We start from the raw sequence: 23,306 nt of genomic DNA, 5'->3' as shown, positions 1-23,306 counted from the left end.
ATGTAGCATGCGGTATGTATGTAGCATGCATGTAGTATATATGTAGTATGTATGTTGCATGTAGTATTTATGTAGTATGAATGTAGCATGTATGTAGTATGTAGTATGAATGTAGCATGTATGTAGTATGCATGTTGTATGTATGTAGCATGTAATTTTTTTTTTTTTTTTACATTTAACACATTAGCCGGATGATGGGACTACTACTGTCCCATCATTGGCTAATGTGTCAATCACTGTCATGGTAGCAGGCATCGCCCGATGGGACTTGTAGTCCCATCGGACGATGCCTGCACAGACCCCCGGAGCCTGCACAGACCACCGGCAGGCCGGCACAGCCCCCCGGCAGGCCGGCACAGCCCCCCGGCAGGCCGGCACAGCCCCCCGGAGCCTGCACAGACCACCGGCAGGCCGGCACAGACCACCGGAGCCTGCACAGACCCCCTGGCAGGCCGGCACAGCCCCCCGAAAGGCCCGTACAGACCCCAGAGAGGCTGTACAAGGGCAGGAAAGGGTTTTTCTTATTCCGATACCGGAAGTCCCATAGACTTGAATGGGACTTCCGGTATCGGAATCGGCGATACCGATACTTTTTTTAAAGATCGGCCGATACCATCCGATACGATACTTTGAAGTATCGGACGGTATCGCTCAACTCTAATCATTATATAAAAATAATAACAATAATCTTTTTATTTATATAGCGCCAACATATTCCGCAGCACTTTACACACGTCTCACAATCTAAATTCCCTATCCTTATGTCTTTGGAATGTGGGAGGAAACAGGAGTACCTGGAGGAAACCCACTCAAACATGGGGAGAACATACAAACTCCTTGAACCCAGTCCTGAACCCAGGACTCCAGTGCTGCAAGGCTGCAGTGCTATCCACTGAACCACCGTGCTGCCCAGATTATATTATTCCAATATTTTATTCTAAGATCTATTAATTAAAATATACTTTGTTAGTGGGACAACCGTTTAAGTTTGTTTCCATATGAAAAAGTTCATCATTATATTTGATGATAAGGAAAAACTTCCTCAATTGGCCGGCGACTTTGTCCGAGCTTTTCATTTTGGCCCTCTGTGTATTTGAGTTTGACATCCGTGTTCTAGAGAGACTGAGGAAAGGACCCAGGAAAGGGACTTTTTGTTTAAGGAAAATCTACTAACACCCAGGGAAACTTTTTTTGATTACGCTGCAAATTCTTGAAGGAGTCAAGTAACAGGTTTTGACGTTAGGTAAGCTTTAAATCCTGTAATGAAGCACACACGCGACATTAATCACAACAAGAATGCAAATGAAGGGAACAGAAATGCTCCATGTTTCAGGCTGTTGTTGTGTCAGGCACAGAACAATATGCTGCCGCACAAGGCCCCTCCCTGAGCCTGCCATAGGTTGCTAAGAATAGTTGCAGTCTGTGTCACTGAAGGGCAAAGTATTTTGAAATAGAAACAAAGTTGTTCGCACCAGCACTTTAAAACCTGCAGCCCCTATGAAGCCATGCTGGGCAAGGTAAACTCACTGTCTGCTGCAACTGGGAAAAGAAGAGCATCTTTTCCATAGAGATACATGCCCCCTGGGAAACAATCCCATACACCAGGAAAATGCTTCCCGAGAGCACCACCGAGGACCTCATACTACAGCAGCAGAGCGCCGCAGTTGACAGGCACCAACTAGATCCTAGACAAACAGGTAACGACATCCTGCGTGACATTGGAAATATAGATTCTGCTTGTTCTGGAACTTTACTTTCTCTCATTTTTTATTAAGTGAAGTTCTCACCAGGCCTCTTTTTCTTCTACTTTTGCTAATGTGGTTTCGTTCAGCATTGACCAAAGGTGAAGTAACGCTAAAATTACTGTAGCTGATGTGAATTTTTGACTTTTCGCAAAATGCATAAAGTGATCTATATGATTTCAGACCTTTTGCTTTATTCTTGGTATATTTGTTTTGTTTTCGAGTTGTTTTTTTTTATCTAAAATCATTATTTCAACCAAACTCCAAAAGCAAAAAAAAATGTGTCCGTACGAGTAGTCATGTTTTATTTAGTAATGTTTAGCGACATTTATAAAAAAAAAACTCTTTGTCTAACTGTATTCACAAGTTAAAAGTTCGGAAAGTGCAATAGTGCAATATTCCATTTACCTAGCGTTATATTTAAGCCTCATATATACTGTATAATTATACTGTGTGCATGAGGCTTTAGAAGGACACTGATGCTCCATTATGAGGTTATTGGCTACAGAATATGACATTCAATGGAGATTACCGAGGTGCAGCATTTTATAATTTAATATTTTATTTTGCTTGCTTATACAGGGCCGTCATATTCCACAGCACTTTACAGACATTATCATCATCACTGTCCACATTGGGGCTCACAATCTAAATTCCCTATCATTATGTTTTAGAAGTGTGGGTGGAAACTCGAGTTATCGGAGAAAACTCACGCAAACCTGGGGAGAACTTACACACTCACAGTAGGGTCCTCACAGGAGTCTATGGGTGCTGTAATTTATCATATTAATACTTCAGAATCCAGGCATGTACATAAGCAAATGAAATGAGATATGGGGGACAATTTTTGGGGCCATAATGCAGAGCAGATTCGGCGGCATCTACACGACTCTAGTTATTTTCTTTCCCTTTCTTCATTTTTGGACCTACAGTGCCACTGAGAGAAAATTAGAAGTACTAGTGATCACAGTGTTTCCTACATATTTTAGTCAAATATCTCACCTAATGGTATAATAGGGTCCTTACTATGCACCTGTATGCAATCAGTGTTTCTACAAGAGTATATGTGATGCATTCCACAAATTTCACAAGAGTACAGAATAGACTAGTGATGATCAAATAGCTTCGGAAAAGAGATTATCCAAATAGCTATAGCGCTTAACAAATAGCTATCTTAGTAACCTGGATACCTGGAGCTACTGAATTTCCCTGATCCACCCAGTCAGTGATTCTGTCATAGAAGGAAAATTAAGTTAGTCGGACATGATTTATTAGTTACAAACCCATGCTGGCTCTGGTTAACCACTTCATTCTCAGCCAGGTACTTACATACATGTTGTTTAATAATTTGTTCAAAGATCTTTCCAGGTATAGAAGTAAGGTTCACAAGCCTATAGTTCCATGGGTCTACCTTCTTCTCCTTTTTGAAGATAGGGACAACACTTGCTCTTCTCCATTCTTCTGGAACTTCTCCTGTTCTCCATGAATTTTCAAAGATTATGGCTAGTGGTTCAATAATTTCCTCTACTATCTCCTTCAGTACCCTAGGATGTAATTCTTCTTGACCTGGGGAGTTGAATTCATTTATATTAGCTAAGTATTCCCTCGCTATCTCTGTTTATAGATATTGTGGATTATTTTATTCCTTGAAAATCAGTTATGTTGCATTTTCTTTCTGAGAGAAAACAGATGCAAGATAGGAATTTAAAAGTTCGGTCTTCTCAGCATCATTTTTTACCACTTCACCATTTTTATCCTGTAAAAATCATATAGCTTCTTTGAATTTTCTTTTACTTTTGACATACCACCAAATCGTTTCTTACTGCTTTTGATGTCTCTTGCAAGCCTTAATTCATTATCAGATTTAAGTAATCTGATGCGTACCCGATAGTTTCTGCAGACGGCATTATATTCTTCTTTAGATATGCCCTCTCGTTACATTTGATAAACATTTCGTTCGCCCCTTTTTTCAAAACTTCCCATCCTTCCTGGACATTTCTGTCCTTAACGATATCCAGCAATTGGATCCCTTCTATCCTCTTTTTGAGTCCCTTAAAATATGCCTTTCTGAAGTCCAACCTTGAAGTCTGAGGCTAAGTGCACATGTACCGGAACTCTCGCGGAAATTACCTCGAGAATTCCGGAATTCCATTCCACGGGAAAATCGCATTTTAAATTCCCGCGGAAAAACTAGCATTTTGCAAGCGTAATTAGCTTGCAAAATGCTAGCGTTTTCAAAGCGATCTGTAGCATCGCTTGGAGAACTGATTGACAGGTTGGTCACACTCGTCAAACATAGTGTTTGACGAGTGTGACCAACTTTTTACTACTGAGGCCGCCTATGCAGCATCAGTAGTAAAAGATAGAATGTAAAAAAAAATAAAAAATAGTGTTATTCTTACCTTCCGACGTCCCGCGCATCCGTTCCCAGTAATCCTTTGCGAAAATGCCCGCGATGACGTTCGTTCTCGCGGGATCGCGATGTCTCGCGGTAATTCGCGATGACGTCACGCGAATGACCGCGAGACTTCGTGATCCCGCGAGAACGGACGCCATCGCGGGCATTTTCACAAAAGCTTACTGGGACCGGGAGCGTGGAGAGAGGCGGGAAGGCTGCGCGGGACGCCGGAAGGTGAGAATAACAATATTTTTTATTTTAAATTCTATTTTTTACAGGGATATGGTACCCAAAGCCCGGAGGACAGGCTCCTCTCCTCCGGACTGTGGGTACCATCCGCAATTGTTCTGCTTACTTTCCGCATGGTGTGCACAGCCACATGCGGGAAGTAAGCGGAACAATGCATTCCTATGTGTGCGGGATCGCCGCGATTCCGCAAATTAATGAGCATGCTGCGTTTTTTACAGCAAAGCGATTCCGCTGCGGTAAAAACCGCAGCATTAGCACAGCATTGCGGAATCCCATAGGAATGCATGGGATGCTTATTTTTCGCGTTTTCGTGGCAAAATCGCATGGTTAAAACCACCGCGGAAACGCGAAAAAAACGCCACGTGTGAACTCAGCCTGAGTCTTCACAGGTCTTCCTCCTCTAGATTTCCAAAATTCTATGATCGCTGCCTCCTAGGGTCCCAGCCAACCTTACCACCTCAATCATTTCCTCCTTTTCTCCTCTACCTTTACCTTTTGGAAGATAAAATTGTCAGCAAGAGAGGATAAGAATTTATATAATTTATATATATATTTAGATAAGAATATATAATATATATATAATATATGTATAATGTGTATGTATATGTATGTGTATATGTGTATGTATATATATATGCATATATATACAATATATGTGTGTGTGTGTATATATATATATATATATATATATATATATATACACAGCATATCACAAAAGTGAGTACACCCGTAAATGAAAATGGCCAAATTGTGCTCAAAGAGTCAATATTTTGTGTGACCACCATTATTTTCAAGCACTGCCTTAACGCTTGGGCTTGGAGTTCACTAAAGCTTCACAGGTTTCCACTTTAATCCTCTTCTGTTCCTCCATGATGACATCACGGAGCTGGTATATGTTAAGGGCCTGTCACACTAAGCGATATCGCTAGCAATATCGCTATAACGTCAGTGGTTTTTGAGACGTTATAGCAATATGCTAGCGATATCACTATGTCTGATACTTACCTCCAACCGCTCCCCCGCTGGTTATCGCTGATCGCGCGAGAACGTCCTGGACCGTTTCTCGTCATCAGCTTCCTGCTGGGCTTCCTGTGGCGCCGACGAGCGACGCGTGGACGCGGGCGGAGGACGTCAGGATCGCCTCGTCTGACAGGTAAGTAGTGACCCCCGACCCCTGCTATGTCGCTGGTGAGATCTGCCTGTGTGGCAGCTCACTAGCGACTACTTAGCGATGCACCAGCGATCCTGACCGCGTCATATCGCTGGTGGGATCGCTGGTGCATCGCTAAGTGTGACAGTACCTTTAGAGACCCTGCACTCCTCCACCTTCCATTTGAGGATGTCCCAGAGATGCTCAATAGGGTTTCGGTCTGTAGACATGCTTGGACAGTACAGCACCTTTACCCTCAGTTTCTTTAGCAACTCACTGGTCGTCTTGAAGGTGTGTTTGGGGTCGTTATCATGTTGGAATACTGCCCTGAGTCCCAGTTTCCGAAGAAAAGGGATCATGGTCTGCATCATGTTGGCATTGAACTGTAGCTCCCTACAGCAGGCAGCACCCATGCAGCCCTAAACCATGAAACTCGCACCACAATGATTGATTGTAGGCAAGACACCTTTGCCTTTGTACTCCTCACCTGGTTGCCGCAACACAAGCTTGACATCATCTGAACCAAGTAAGAGGGTTTTTTGTGTAAGCCTGATGTTCACCCTGTGATTTGGATATTTTTTGTAAGATTTAGGATGTGTGCCCATGTTGCGTTTTTTAAGCATTTTTGATGCGTTTTTCATGGTCATACCGCATCAAAAGTGCTTAAAAGAAGCATCCCATTCATTTTAATACATTTTGGCCTTTTTGTGCCAATGGATGCGTTTTTTACCGCTAAGGAAGCGCTTAGCGGTAAAAAACGCAGCATGTTCATTAATTTCCGCTTAGGTCCGCGTTTTTGGCTATTTCCTATAGTCCAGAAGACGCGCGGAAAAAAAACGCATCAAAAACGCTCGGTTTTGGGACAAAAAAGGGGAAAATCTCGGCAAAAACGCGTGGAAAAAAACATGCGTTTTCTGGGAAGGAGACCCGTTTCCTGAGCGTTTAAAAACGCTAACGTGGGCACATAGCCTTAGACTAGATGGCTGGCTTCTTATCAGGGCCTATCAAAACTAAACAGTGGATAGAGGAGGCCAATCAAGCCTTCTCTACAGAAAGTAATCCGTCAGGAGGTAGTGGGTCTACATCTATTAAGAATCTATTCAAGAATTTGTATGTAGGATATAAAAATAATGTGAAATCATTTTGGGAGATTAAAGCTCTTAGATTAAAGCTCTTGAAAACTATTTAACGAACAACATTGTCCCCAGTGGCTTGAGGATTAACATTTTTCCATCACCAAGACTTGCAAGCCCTCAATTACTTCATGTATGGCAGAGAGAATCTATAGGTTCATCATGTAGGTTCATGAAGATCCTAGTTGAGGAGGAGAAAATTAATTTTGAACATACAGGCAAAATATTGAATGAACTGATTGAGAAAAAAAACTCTGGCACATACATCTGACCCTGAATTTACTAGGAGGTAGGCTATTCTTCAATCTTCCATTGAGAAATTTCAAGACACTATTAAGGACAGGAAACACAATCAATTTCTGAGAGACTTTAATAAATTTAAGAATAGGGCCTATAGTTTTTTACCTACACAACATCGGGTTCATACAGATATTTCTTCATATGAAACTAACAACTCAGACAGAGAGATCGAACTCCAGGGGGAGATGGAGACAGAGGGGCAGAGAGCGAGGGAGACGTTACAGACACAGGTGGCAAGATCGGGATCCTTGTATGACTACCTCCAAAGGGTTATCCACAGGGCCACTAACCCAATTAAACATTCGGGCAGACAATATGGCTTTGGTAATCAATACAATACCACAACAATCATCCTCCTTGTCTCTGCCTCCATCTTCCTCCTTTTCTTTGGAGCAGAAGGCCCCATTTGGTTATCAGCTGAGGAACAGAGAGAGTTAAAAGGGTCTGGAATGAGTCAAGTCATTAACCTCAGTAGGTATATTCTGTCACCTGATGAACATAAGGTCCTTTTGAAAGGTCTGTCTTTTGTTCCCACCATACTCTATGATCCATTTAGTTGGGTAAGGGACATTAATCTGTTTGCACCTAAGCTCAAATGGCATAAGTTCTATCTTCAAATGGATAGAGAACAATGTGATAATTTGGGGATTAATGCAGGTGATCTTGGAGCAGTGAATGCTTTGCCTGACTTATTGGTGGAAAATGAACGTGACATAAGTTTAGGTCCATTTACATCTCTTAAACCAAAAAGTACCATGTTGCCCCTATGGGCGATTTGGATTGTATTGACATCTTTTTGAAAGTGGTTGAGGAAGAGCTGGTTAAGATTAACCTCCTTACCTTGATAGGGGAGATATCATCTAATCTTACTGAACTTGAATTATCAGCACTCTCCTCATTGGAGAAGAGCAAGGAGATTGTGATAAAGCCCTCTGATAAAGGGGGCAACCTGGTAATAATGGACCATACACAGTACCTTACTATGTGCCACTTGCTACTGGGGGATAGAGACACATATGAAATCCTCACAGGAGATCCCACATCACAATATTTGGATTCCCTTACCGTAATTTTGATTAAAGGACTGGACTGTAGGCTCATTACCAAGAATGAGTTTGAATTTTTGCTACCCTCCTTTCCCTTGATACCTGCATTTAATTGTTTACCCAAAATTCACAAAGGACTGGTCAACCCTTAAGGGACGACCTATAATCTCAGGTGTGGATTCTATAGATCAGAATATTGGCATATATACTGACAAAATTCTCCATCAATTTGTCATTTCTGTACCATCTTACCTTATGGATGTATCAGATCTGTTGGGGAAGCTGGAAGATATTATTGTTAATGCCGATACATATCTGGCTTCCACTGATGTCAAAGCACTTTACAGTAGTACCCGGCACAGCGCACAGGGCAAGTATCAAGAGTATTAAATTTTTCCTCAGTACAAGGGCAACACAACTGACTGCACATATGTTTGTCATTGAACTTTTGTCCTATATTCTCAGCCATAACTATTTTCTCTTTAATGGAAGGACCTACCACCAGCTCAGGGGGACTGCAATGGGGAGTCCCTGTGCCCCATTGTATGCAAATCTCTTCCTGGGCTGATGGGAGGATACTAAGGTATTCGTCAAAGAGGCCTGGTGGTATTCATCCATTCTGTTCTGGTCGAGATTTATCGACTATGTGTTCATCTTATGGACGGTTTGTTAGATGATTTTCATAGGTTTGTGGCTTGCCTTACTGAGAATAACATCAACATGAGGTTTACATCAGAAATACATAGGGATACCATAACTTTTCTTGATTTAAAAATCAGCAAAAGTGGTGAGGGGGGTATCACCACAAAGACATACAGAAAACCAACATCTACTAATAGCCTCCTGCGATGGGATAGCTATCTCCCAGGTCTCCTTTGGAGAGGGATACCTAAGGGCCAATTCCTATGTACAGTCATGGCCAAAAGTATTGACACCCCTGCAATTCTGTCAGATAATACTCAGTTTCTTCCTGAAAATGATTGCAAACACAAATTCTTTGGTATTATTATCTTCATTTAATTTGTCTTAAATGAAAAAACACAAAAAGAATTGTCCTAAAGCCAAATTGGATATAATTCCACACCAAACATAACAAAGAGGGTGGACAAAAGTATTGGCACTGTTCGAAAAATCATGTGATGCTTCTCTAATTTGTGTAATTAACAGCACCTATAACTTACCTGTGGCACCTAACAGGTGTTGGCAATAACTAAATCACACTTGCAGCCAGTTGACATGGATTAAAGTTGACTCAACCTCTGTCTTGTGTCCTTGTGTGTACCACATTGAGCATGGAGAAAAGAAAGAAGACCAAAGAACTGTCTGAGTACTTGAGAAACCAAATTGTGAGGAAGCATGAGCAATCTCAAGGCTACAAGTCCATCTCCAAAGACCTGAATGTTCCTATGTCTACCGTGCGCAGTGTCATCAAGAAGTTTAAAGCCCATGGCACTGTGGCTAACCTCCCTAGATGTGGCCGGAAAAGAAAAATTGACAAGAGATTTCAACGCAAGATTGTGCTGATGTTGGATAAAGAACCTCGACTAACATCCAAACAAGTTCAAGCTGCCCTGCAGTCCGAGGGTACAACGGTGTCAACCCGTACTATCCGTAGGCATCTGAATGAAAAGGGACTGTATGGTAGGAGACCCAGGAAGACCCCACTTCTTACCCCGAGACATAAAAAAGCCAGGCTGGAGTTTGCCAAAACTTACCTGAAAAAGCCTAAAACATTTTGGAAGAATGTTCTTTGGTCAGATGAGACAAAAGTAGAGCTTTTAGGGCAAAAGCATCAACATAGAGTTTACAGGAGAAAAAAGAGGCATTCAAAGAAAAGTACATGGTCCCTACAGTCAAACATGGCGGAGGTTCCCTGATGTTTTGGGGTTGCTTTGCTGCCTCTGGCACTGGACTGCTTGACCGTGTGCATGGCATTATGAAGTCAGAAGACTACCAACAAATTTTGCAGCATAATTTAGGGCGCCGTATGAGAAAGCTGGGTCTACCTCAGAGGTCATGGGTCTTCCAGCAGGACAATAACCCAAAACACACTTCAAAAAGCACTACAAAATGGTTTGAGAGAAAGCACTGGAGACTTCTAAGGTGGCCAGCAATGAGTCCAGACCTGAATCCCATAGAACACCTGTGGAGAGATCTAAAAATGGCAGTTTGGAGAAGGCACCCTTCAAATATCAGGGACCTGGAGTAGTTTGCCAAAGAAGAATGTTCTAAAATTCCAGCAGAGCATTGTAAGAAACTCATTGATGGTTACCGGAAGCGGTTGGTCGCAGTTATTTTGGCTAAAGGTTGTGCAACCAAGTATTAGGCTGAGGGTGCCAATACTTTTGTCCGGCCCATTTTTGGAGTTTTGTGTGAAATGATCAATGTTTTGCTTTTTGCTTCATTCTCTTTTGCGTTTTTTCATTTAAGACAAATTAAATGAAGATAATAATACCAAAGAATTTGTGTTTGCAATCATTTTCAGGAAGAAACTGAATATTATCTGACAGAATTGCAGGGGTGTCAATACTTTTGGCAATGACTGTATCAAGAGGAATTGCTCCAATAATCAGGACTTTGTTTTACAGGCCCATGACCTTAAGAGGAGGTTTCACCAGAGAGGGTACTGTTGTGAACTCATTTTCTGGTCTGCCTCTGGTTTCTGGTGAGGGAGCTGGTTGTGCTGACAGAGGAGTTGTGAGTTCTCTTTCCGGGCTCCCTCTGGTGGTGGCAGGAGGTAGTGAAGCTGATCTAATTAACAGAGACCTGCCACCTGATAATGAGGAAGAGGATTGGACATCTGGAGTCTCAGACTGGATTTAAGACAGCCGACTCCCTATTCCCATGCTGGTGATTTTTTTTTCCTGCCTCCTGAGGTCTTAGTTTCCAGCTCAGTTCCTGCCTTCTCAAGCTAAGTTGTCTTTGCTAATGTTCACATTTGATTTGGATTGGTCTATTCAGTTTTTTGTGTGGTCGGGGCTGTGCTGAATTTCCACTCTTATGTCACTGTATGTGCCAGTTTGATTTTTGTCCCTTATTAGATTGGCCTCTTTTTGCTCTGTTCTCAGAATATGCCCGAATGCTGATATAGTGGGAGAAGTCTAGTGACTTCAGGGTATTTTTTGCTATCAGAAGTGTTGGACATTTTTACAGGGTTTTTTGACGTGATTGCAGACCGTATCTTTCCATTCCTGTCCTTTCTAGCTAGTGTGGGCCCCATCGTTTGCTCAGCCTATTTTCCTACCTGTGTTCGTGTTTTCATCTTGTCTCACCGTCAATACAGGTGTGGGGGCTGTCTATTCCTTTGCTGTCTGCTCTGGGGCAGTTTTAGATTTCCCCTTTTCTTGCTTTTGGCTTATTTAGTCCTCCGGCTGTGAGGAGGCGTCTAGAATTATCGTAAGTATACTCCACGGCTGCTGTTAGTTGTGTGGTTAGGATCAGGGGTCTGCAATTCACGTAGTTACCAACCTCTCTGGTTTTCTGTGACTTGGCTTGGTCTTGTTTTCCTCCTCGGTGACCCATTTATAACAGGGTACCCTAGTCATGTAGCTGACGGACCATGGGACCATGCTGCAGGCCGTGATCATCATGATCTTTTACATCCAGCACCTAGGGATGATCTGCCTGATGTCCCTAAGATTATAGGTATATTTGACAACAAATCAAATGTTCCGCAGAATATTCTTGGAGACAATGGGGGATCCTAAGGGCTGATCCAGAACTTAGGTGACTATATTCCATCTACCCCCAAACTTACATATAGGAAGGGCAGATCACTACAAGATCGGTTTGTCCATAGTTTCTATGAAACCTAAATTACAGGGGACTTGGTTAGATAGTAAACTCTGTGCAACGTTTAAATGTGGTGACAGCAAATTTTGCCCATGGATTAGAAAAGAAAAATCCTTTAAAGGGACTACATTAGAGAGGATTTTTTATATGAGAGATTTTGCCAACTGCAAAACAGAAGGGGTGGTCTATATGGCCACGTGCTCATGCCCACTTATTTACATTGGGAAAACAAAGAGGGAGTTGCGGAGACGTGTGGGTGAGCACCTTTGTGATATTAGACATGGTAGGGATACACCCCTGGCGAGACACATCAATGGTGTTCACCCAAAACACTCGCATATACTGCGATCTTGGCGTGTGTGCATTGCGCACCTATTCTATTCACACGCGGAGTACGCCTTAGTCTGGTGTGTGTTAGTCCGATCATGTGACACGTACATCTAGCATCTCTATATGGTGTGGGCATGCGCAGTTTTAGTTCTAAGACATGCCGCCATGATAATGACCCTGTGTGTGTATGCTTGGTTTCTTGGGGTTAATTATACCATTACCCTGGTATGCCTATTGCGGCTTGAAATATGAAATGATCCTTTCAATGCAGGTGCCTCATTAGGTATTTAAGGAGGAGGCGGACTTGCTGTAGGTGCAGTTTCATCTTATGAACTACTCTCCTCTGCCATGCTATCTGATATCGATCTCTCCTGATGAGCCTGTCCAGGGGGAAACGCGTTGAGAGTTTGCTGATTCTATCTGGGAACCTATCATCTATCTTGTTCTCTATCACCTATGTGAAATACCACAAGTGAACAGATAAGTACAAGTGCATTTTTAGGATGGCTTTTGTCTCTGTGATTCATCTATTATGATTTATTGTGATGCATAGGTGTGTACTTTGGTCACAGTCACCTATGTGTAATACCGCATGTGGACAGATCATTATAACTACTGTATATTTCTAGATGATTTTTGTCCCTGTGATAAATCTAGCTTTACTCAATGTGATACATACAGTGCTGTGCAAATTAAGTGGGACAAATCACCCTTGTATCAGGTTGGGGTTTGTCATATTTATAGGGTGTGGTGTTGAAATCTTGACACTTAGGCTATGTTCCCACGTTATAGAAATGCTGCGGAAATGCCGCGGGTAAAATGCATGCGTTTTCCCGCAAGACACAGCTTGCAGAATGCTACCGCTTTTCCAAGCGATTTGAAGCATCGCTTGGAAAAGTGATTGACAGGTTGGTCACACTTGTCAAGCATAGTGCTTGACTAGTGTCACCAACTTTTTACTATTGATGCTGCCTATGCAGCATCAATAGTAAAAGATTGAATGTTAAAAATAATTAAAAAAATTAACAATAGGGATATACTCACCTTCTGTCGGCCCCCCGGAGTCCTCGCGGTTGTCATTGGCGCTGGTGGCATGTTCGGTTCCCAGGGATGCCTTGCGACAATGACCTCTGATGACGTAGTGGTCTTGCGAGACCGCTATGTCATCAGAGGTCCTTTGCGCAAAGCATCCCTGGGAGTGGAACTTGCCGCCAGCGCCAATGACGACGGCGAGGGCTCCGGGGGCCGACAGAAGGTGAGTATATCCCTATTTTTTATTTTAACTCTATTTTTTACAGGAATATGGTACCCAGGGCATGGAGGACAGTCTCCTCTTCTCCAGACCCTGGGTACTATCTGCACATGAAGCGCTCACTTTACGCATGGTGGGCATATCCAATGCAATCCTATGGCGGTGGAATCGCTGCGATTCCGCAGAAATAATGGACATGCTGCGGATTTTACCGCTATGCGATTCCGCAGCAGTAAAATCCGCAGCATTGGCACAGCAACTGCGGAATCCCATAGGATTGTATGGGGATGCGTTTTTTAAGCGTTTTTAAGCGTTTCTGCGGCTGCAGAAACGCTAAAAAAAGCAACATGGGCACATAGCCTTACAGTCTGCTTCCCTTATCATTACTTGTGACCAATGCATACTGATTTTTTATTTTTTGGCACTTTTTGCTGTGAGTATTTATGTGTGTAATTGGTTGAACTATCTTTTTTTCTCACTCATTTATAATTACTTACATGTACCGCTCATGCAATTACATTTTGCTCTCACCCATGACTACTGAATACATTTGTTACAGTGTATACAGGCTATCTGCCCTTCTGTTTCTAACTATCGTCTTATAGAGTGAGATAGGAGAGGAGGGACAGCTGTCGACAAGCAGGGGCGCCATTCTCATTATCTTAGGGTGCCAACCTCTGCATCTAGGTAGGTGATCAGGTAGGTGTACATCTAGGGCCAGATCACCTTTCCTTAGGGTACCGTTACACCTAGCGATGCACCAGCGATCCCGACTAGCGATATGACGCAGTCAGGATCGCTGGTGCATCGCTAGGTGGTCGCTAGTGAGCTGCCACTCAGGCAGATCTCACTAACGACATCGCTGGGGACGGGGATCGCTACTTACCTGTCAGACGCGGCGATCCTGCGTCCTCCCGCCCGGCTCCACGCGTCGCTCGTCGTCACAGCAGGAAGCACCGCAGGCAGTGACCGACGAGGAATGATCCAGCAGCTTCTCGCACGATCAGCGATAACCAGCGGGGGAGCCGGTCGGAGGTAAGTATCACATGCAGCGATATCGCTAGCAATATCGCTGCAACGTCACAAAATCGGTGACTTTGCAGCGATATTGCTAGCGATATCACAGTGTGTAACGGGGGCTTTACACTTCGGCTGAGTGTGACTGATGTTCTCCTGAGCACCCTATTTTGTCAGGGACAAAGACAACAATTTTTTGAGCTAAGGGGTCTTCTGTTGAGGTATTTATATCTTAAGGGCTTATCTCTGCAGCTTTGTTTTCCAGCAGAGGCGATTATTTGGCCAGATGATTATTTGCTGGCAATTATATTAGGCTATTGGGGTTTTTTTTAACCCTAGTCATAATATCTATAGCCCTTTTTGTACATTTTTTGCATCAAGGCATTTCTAGATAGGGGTTATCTATTATTAAATTTTATTGCACTTAATAAAAGTTGTTTTTTAATAGGGTTTTTATGTAAGCCTGATGTTCACCCTGTGATTTGGATATTTTGGTAAGATTTGTTTTATTTCTGGGTCTCTTCAGACCACGGGACATGGTTCCAGTAAGCCATGTCCTTAGTCTGCTTGCCTTCACCAAAGTGTTTGTGGGCTTACTTGTGCATCATCTTTAGAAGAGGCCTCTATCTGCGATGACAGCAATGCAGACCAATTTGATACAGTTTGCGGCTTATGATCTGAGCACTGACAGACTGACCCCCCAGCCCTCTAACCTCTGCAGCAATGCTGGCAGCACTCATAGGTCTATTAAAGACAACCTCTGGATATGACGCCCAGCATGTGCACTCAATTTCTTTGGTCGACCATGACGGGGTCTGTTCTGAGTGGAACATATCTTGTAAAACCGCTGCATGGTTTTGGACACCGTGCTGCAGCTCTGTTTCAGGGTGTTGGCAATCTTCTTATAGCCTAGGCCATCTTTATGCAGAGCAACAATTTTTTTTTCAGATCCTCAGAGAGTTCTTTGCCATGAGGTGCCTTGTTGAGCTTCCAAAGACGAGTATGAGGGGGTGAGAGCGATAACACAAAATTTAACACACCTGCTCCCAATTCACACCTGAGACCTTGTAACACTAATCAGTCACATGACACGAGGGAGGGAAAACGGCTATTTGGGCACTATTTGGCCATTTTCACTCAGGGGTGTACTCACTTTTGTTGCCAGCGGTTTAGACATTAAAGGCTGTGTGTTATTTAGATGGCACACCAAATTTACACTGTTTATACAAGCTGTACACTGACCCTTATATTGCATCAAAGTGTCGAATTTTCAGTGTTGTCCCATGAAAAGATATAATAAAATATTTACAAAAATGTGAGGGGTGTACTCACATTCGTTATATAATGTGTGTGTGTATATATATATATATATATATATATATATATAAACTTCCTTCTCACCCTCCAATGAGGGTGGTCTTTTTTTTCATGTCCTTCCTCATTCTTGGGTCCTCTACCAGAGGCCTGAGAGTTTGAGGGTTTAGCGCAGGATTCCGTTTTTTTAAACTGAGCATGCGCCAATTATTATTACCAGGTAGGGCAGTCGGATCCAGCGAATATACTGATCCGTCGCATCAGTTTTTCACAATCTGTGATGGATCCGTTTTTTCCAAATCTGCTAGATTGCGACTGATGGCAAAGAAACTGATGTGTGAAAGAGGACTTAACTGTTCCCAGCATTGTGCTTTTCTGGACAGAGAGTTCAGATGTTGCTTCTGGGATCTGTTGTAGCCAATCTTCCAACTTAGGGTGTAGCAATATGTTATACTAGAAATAGGCTATTGCATCGTGAGTGCAGTGAAATGAACATCCGCCGGCTGGCGGCTCAGCCAATGAGCGGTACCGCGCGGCTTTGGCAGGGGATTTGAATCCCCCTCCCCGCCGGCTGAGCCAATGAGCGGTGATGTGTGGGATTTGAATCCCCCGCCAAAGCTGCATGGCACCGCTCATTGGATGCCTTTTCTTTTGAGTATTTATGGGTGTGTTAGCAGCAAAGGGATATGGTTTAATTAATGGTAACAATTATGTTGACCGCAATGTATGTAGCTAATGAAACTTGGTCAGAGATACTAACCCAGTGAAGTCTTCTTTCACCCATTGACATCAATGTTGCAGGCAGCTCTGCACTTCAAGAGATCTAGTTAAGCAGAGAATGAAGTTAAGCTAGAGTCATTTTTAAAGCACTGAGGTGAACAGGATACAAGTTCAGAGATGCAGCCAAGGTGTGACACGAAACCCAGAGCTAAGATATAAACATGAACCTGGTGTGAGGAAAGCAGTTAGAGAGCATGCCACTGTGTAATATGCAAGAAGTGCAGATGAGGAATTAAGTAGTGGAGAACTGCAGCTGAAGGTCTATTCTCCTACTAAGGCCTCTTTCACACTTCAGTTTTTTACAATCAGTCACAATCCGCCAGGTTTTGAAAAAAACGGATCCTCAATTTTCTTTTGAGGATCCGTTTTGTTTCCCCATTGACTTCCATTAATGGCGGATTGTGACGGATTGCCGTCCGTTGCATCCGTTTTTTTTGAGGATCCGCCAAAAGTTGCTGTCCGTCACCATCCTCAAAGATTTTAAAACGGAGCTTGCAACATTTTTGTCTCTGGCGGATCCTCCAGACACTGATTTAACCCGAAATTCTTTCTGGGTGCCGGACAAAAAAAAAAACTCTCTCTCTCTCCTCTTCCCAGCCAGCGGCTCCTTTAAATATCCTCATTTTTCACGATCCGTCTGAAAACGGATCCTGTGCCATCCGTTCACATCAGTTGAGAACGGATCCGCTTGTCTGCCTTTTTGGCGGATTTGAACTGATGCAAAAAACTGAAGTGTGAAAGAGGCCTAAGAATAAGCTTTCAGGTAGTGAAAGAGCCCAACAGGAGGCAGTGATGGCGCCTGTGGGAATAAAGCTGTGTTTGAAAAAAGAAAGGTTACAAAGGGGAAAAAGTGTGCGGTGACAGCCTGTTAGAGGGCACCATATAAGTAGTTTGGGGTGTGAGATCATGCTGACAGATTCCATTTACATTTCCATGACCAAGTGAGCTGGAAGCCTATGTGTAGGACAGGATTTCTGTATCGCTAGGGAAATCCTACAAGAAACCTGAGGACTATCTAGTGCTAGTATCCAAAACTAAACCATAGCTCATCATGTAGTGGGGAAAGATTACAACAAACTAAGTTGGGAACACACAAAGAAGTAGAGAAGGTATGCTGTCCCTTTTTTTTTTTTTGCAGATTGCATTGGGAAGGAGGTAGCCCCCTAACTGGCTCTGCAACCTTATCCACCAATCTTTTCCAAAATGGTAGTATTATAGGCTAAGCCTGGTTCCTTCACCATTTCAATTTAAAGCCTTCCTGGGCATATGTCACATTGGCATGTTTGGATGACTTTTACACTTTTTGGTACAAAATAGTGTGGGTCATGTTTTCACTTTTACAGCAATAGGGGCATTCATACAGTCATGGCCAAAAGTATTGACACCCCTGCAATTCTGTCAGATAATACTCAGTTTCTTCCTGAAAATGATTGCAAACACAAATTCTTTGGTATTATTATCTTCATTTAATTTGTCTTAAATGAAAAAACACAAAAAGAATTGTCCTAAAGCCAAATTGGATATAATTCCACACCAAACATAACAAAGAGGGTGGACAAAAGTATTGGCACTGTTCGAAAAATCATGTGATGCTTCTCTAATTTGTGTAATTAACAGCACCTGTAACTTACCTGTGGCACCTAACAGGTGTTGGCAATAACTAAATCACACTTGCAGCCAGTTGACATGGATTAAAGTTGACTCAACCTCTGTCCTGTGTCCTTGTGTGTACCACATTGAGCATGGAGAAAAGAAAGAAGACCAATGAACTGTCTGAGGACTTGAGAAACCAAATTGTGAGGAAGTATGAGCAATATCAAGGCTACAAGTCCATCTCCAAAGACCAGAATGTTCCTGTGTCTACTGTGTGCAGTCTCATCAAGAAGTTTAAAGCCAATGGCACTGTGGCTAACCTCCCTAGATGTGGACGGAAAAGAAAAATTGACAAGAGATTTCAACGCAAGATTGTGCGGATGTTGGATAAAGAACCTCGACTAACATCCAAACAAGTTCAAGCTGCCCTGCAGTCCGAGGGTACAACAGTGTCAACCCGTACTATCCGTCGGCGTCTGAATGAAAAGGGACTGTATGGTAGGAGACCCAGGAAGACCCCACTTCTTATCCCGAGACATAAAAAAGCCAGGCTGGAGTTTGCCAAAACTTACCTGAAAAAGCCTAAAACGTTTTGGAAGAATGTTCTCTGGTCAGATGAGACAAAAGTAGAGCTTTTTGGGCAAAGGCATCAACATAGAGTTTACAGGAGAAAAAAAGAGGCATTCAAAGAAAAGAACACGGTCCCTACAGTCAAACATGGTGGAGGTTCCCTGATGTTTTGGGGTTGCTTTGCTGCCTCCGACACTGGACAGCTTGACATTGTGCATGGCATTATGAAGTCTGAAGACTACCAACAAATTTTGCAGCATAATGTAGGGCCCAGTGTGAGAAAGCTGGGTCTCCCTCAGAGGTCATGGGTCTTTCAGCAGGACAATGACCCAAAACACACTTCAAAAAGCACTAGAAAATGGTTTGAGAGAAAGCACTGGAAACTTCTAAGGTGGCCAGCAATGAGTCCAGACCTGAATCCCATAGAACACCTGTGGAGAGATCTAAAAATGGCAGTTTGGAGAAGGTACCCTTCAAATATCAGGGACCTAGAGCGGTTTGCCAAAGAAGAATGGTCTAAAATTCCAGCAGAGCATTGTAAGAAACTCATTGATGGTTACCGGAAGCGGTTGGTCAAGGTTATTTTGGCTAAAGGTTGTGCAACCAAGTATTAGGCTGAGGGTGCCAATACTTTTGTCTGGCCCATTTTTGGAGTTCTGTGTGAAATGATCAATGTTTTGCTTTTTGCTTCATTCTCTTGTGGTTTTCATTTAAGACAAATTAAATGAAGATAATAATACCAAAGAATTTGTGTTTGCAATCATTTTCAGGAAGAAACTGAGTATTATCTGACAGAATTGCAGGGGTGTCAATACTTTTGGCCTTGACTGTATAATTAATCAGTGTGCTTACTTACAGTAACGATATCAGCAATTATTTATATCAAATATCTACACATCTAAAAGAATCTTTAAAATGTTGGCGCAGGATCAAGATGCGGGGATATTGCTATTACATGGAAGGGCAGGGTTACAATTTTTTTATACTGTAGCTGAAAGCAAAAATCTTTTAGTAATTACAGGTTAGACTGTCAATGCAAAAAGCGCAAACAATAAAAATTTATGGTTTAACAAACTGAGAGGTATATAAGTAACAGGAAAAACAAGTGTAACAAAAAAACAAGGAATGAGAAAAGAGAAAAGAGTCCTTTTCTATGTAGTTAATCTCACCACCATTGATATAAAAAACTGTCACCATTAATAAGCATTAATGCGGTTTCTTTGTAAAGCCACTGCATGCCTCCAAACTTGTTTATGGAACATTCCTCATTTTCAATACTAATTATATTTTAGGGTATTTTGTTTTGGGTGTATTCAGATCTTATGGTCACCAATAACATAAGGTCACCTACTAAATATTGCATATTGAGGTGTCACCTATCATTATCATTGTGTCTATGATAATTAGACTGATGAAAAGTCTTCAGTACAAAACCAGTAGTATGAGTCTAATATAAAGTCTAGGGACCAGAGTTAAAATTGCAAGAATTCTGAAATTTTCTTTTTAATATAGAGAGTAATATGGAAAATTGAAAAAAAGCATTATTTTTTTTTTTTTTACTGAAAAACATTTTGATATAAAAACTTGATGAAAACATTATATTATTTTCTGATGACACATTTTCTTTACAGGTCTTGTCTAATCATGGCAACCCACTCTCACAAATAAATCTGATATTGTCAGGGAAAATTACACCTAGCTAAACAATGGCTCAGCAGCAATATAAGTGGTAGTATTGCTTGTCGACAGAAGCATAACGATCGTGACCACAGGGGGTATGACACAGAATGGGGGCCCGTTGGGGCTATGTTCAACCGGAGATGAGTCATCAGATGAATCTCCAGTTGAAAGCTATTGCGGACCAGAGACCGCTAACGGAGGATAAGAGGGAACTATGGAAATACTAGGTAGTATTTGAAAGAAGCAGCATGCAGAAGACAATTTTACTTTCTGGAGCACAAATGGTTAGCGATATACTAAATTTAATTTGCGCATTTGCACTCCAAGAAGCCATGAATGAACATTGATAGAAATGCTAATTTCACAATGATCTTGCCATGTAAACAGGCTGCAGATCACCCAATAAACAAGCAAAATGCTCAAGCATTGGATCAAATGATCCTTTTGTGCATCACAAAAGATCATTGTTCTTGGCAGTATATTCTCCTGTGTAAACAAGACTCGCACTATCAAGAAATGAGTCAGCCTATGAGCAATTAGTGATCAAGTATAGTATAGATCGCTCAGTGTGCATTGTTCACTTTGGTCTGCCCGTGTAAACAGACATTTAACCGACTGCAGATTGGCAAAAGTTTACAAACCAGGGGTCGTAGTGTGCCGCCAGTCAGTAAGTGTGAACACGTCCCAATAAAGTTAGCGCATCTTACCCCAGCACATTTTTTATTAAGATTGGTGTCTTAATGAAATCCCTATTTTTAATAACTTGCTAAAAAATAGAAGAGAAGGGAAATATCAATGTTGATTTGCATATTTGAGAATAATAAAAAAATGACTTTCAACCAAATTCTAAATTTTTCCTATCCATGCACTAATGTGCCCTATGGAGAAGGATATGAATTTATACAGTGGAAATGTTTATATCTCACATCAATTTGGATTTAAGGGAAAAATCACCCTTTACCCAAATCTTTACAATCCACTTCTGATAATAAGGAGGCTACAGCAAGACTCCCAAACAAGCAGAAACACGGGGAAGGTTCATATATTATTAAAGGAATGTTTTGTTCCTCCAGCAAATTTACTGAGAGCCAAAAACACAAAGATAACTTCATTGTCACATGGATCCTTGCTGTGCAATAGTTCCAACCTCATAAAGGGTTTATTCTGATAAATATAATAATGTAAGGCAACACTATCCAGGTACATGTAGAAGGTAAGAGTTATAATACCCATGTAATGCATCAATTATCTCGTAAACGTAAACTAATAAGAAAGATTTCCAAATACCTTTTGCTTGCTGCCAGCATGCTTTATTGTTTTGAGCAACCGTTATTGGAATTGGTATTAAGTTACGACACAAGAATTAGTAGACGTTAGGTGTAATCTTATAAACAATGCTTCTGAATTGACACAAGTAAAATCAATTACCGTACTTAATCTGAACAAAAAATATTGTCAAATTGCCTAGAAGCAAAGAATAACTATATTTTTAGTCTGCCTTCTAAGATACAGCGTGTTCGTAAAGTCATGGTGCACGTTTGACCAGTCACAGGTCAAAGCCATGGACACTGTGATCCCTGGATCTGAGGCCCTGAGACTTTTACTTTTGGGGTTACGTGAAGCAACATGTGCACATTGAACGCATCAACGACATTAATCACTAAAAACAGAGAATCACAGACGTTATTCACTCTGTTACACCAGACGTCCTTACCCGCGTGTGGGAAGAACTTCACTATCGTTTGGATGTGTGTAGGGCAACAAATGGAGCCCACATCGAACTGCACTGAATAGGTATGAAACTGGGAGAGTTTTTCTTTTATTTGGAGCAGATTTCACATTTCTATCGTCTTTTGTTGCTTTGCAAGTGACTGGTCAAAAGTGCACCGTGACTTTACGGACACACTGTATATAATGGACATTCACAATTGACTATAGCAAAGTAACATGTCGTCCATGAAGCAAATTGAGTTGCCAGATTTTTCAAAATAGTTGTTTAGTTATAAGGTTATTGATAATGTAATAAATACACACTAATATAAATACGCAAATAAAAAAGTACACAAACACAAATAACTGACATATATATACTTTCGATGTACATATCATTGCTATTTGCTTCCATGGTAGCACCTTTATTCTGGTAAATACATACTGTAGTCAACATTATAAGCCAAGGCAATGCATCTTTTTCATTAAGGCAAGCATTAGGAGTTCTAGATAAAGATTGAGAAGATCCTTTGAATATCGAATTTGCCATGATTGGCACATTTTATGTGAAAATATAATTCTCGATAAATAAATCCATAGAGGATCTCATTATTGCAAAACCTTTAGGCTATGTGCACACGTATGCAGAAATTTCTGCATAAAAACCAGGCTCCCTTCCCAGAAAACGCCCGTTTTTTTCACGCGTCTTCTGTGTGTTTTTTGAGCAAAAAACGTGCGTTTTTATGCGTTTTTTTCCGCGTGTTTCCAGACCCATTGAAAATAGCTAGAAACGCTGAATTTTCCGCGAAATTAATGAGCATGCTGCGTTTTTTACCGCAAAGCGTTTTTTTCGCGGTAAAAAACGCATCAATAGTGCAAAATGCATAGAAATGAATGGGAAGCTTATTTTAAGCGCTTTTTGAGCGGATTTTTTGGCAAATCCGAGAAAAAAAACGCTACTTGTGAACACAGCCTTAACTTCTCAGAAAAGACATGTATAACAGTCTGAGGTTTCCTTGAACTGTATTGAACCGCTTTGGTATTGTTTAACTCAAACACAGTCTCAAATCACAGTATTAAGAACTATGTTTCTTGCTAAACAAAAAAGCAATGGCTTTTTCATAAGCCATCCAAAAATGATCCTTTTATGTAGGGAGCATAAACAGTATGCAGTAAAGAAGTAATATATATTTTGTATGATCTTCAATAGGTTGCTATTGTCAAAGTGATTAAATGATTACCAATGCTTT

At 41.6% G+C, this 23,306-nt stretch overlaps 1 protein-coding gene across 1 annotated transcript in view; it reads left to right on the top strand.

The window, feature by feature from the left end:
• The first annotated feature begins 1,415 nt into the window (after window positions 1-1,415).
• The window catches only part of SLC2A12 (solute carrier family 2 member 12), a 119,197-nt gene continuing 97,306 nt past the window's right edge, over window positions 1,416-23,306 (top strand). The window contains exon 1 of the mRNA XM_073575847.1: window positions 1,416-1,697. Within this exon, the coding sequence (XP_073431948.1) occupies window positions 1,610-1,697 (88 nt within the window). The 5' untranslated portion in view covers window positions 1,416-1,609. The remainder of the gene's footprint in view (window positions 1,698-23,306) is intronic.

The sequence above is a fragment of the Dendrobates tinctorius genome, unplaced genomic scaffold, assembly GCF_039654945.1.
Source record: "Dendrobates tinctorius isolate UK_male_01 unplaced genomic scaffold, ASM3965494v1 ptg000046l, whole genome shotgun sequence".
Classification (NCBI taxonomy): Eukaryota; Metazoa; Chordata; class Amphibia; order Anura; family Dendrobatidae; genus Dendrobates; species Dendrobates tinctorius.
This window is presented reverse-complemented; position numbering and strand designations above follow the sequence as displayed.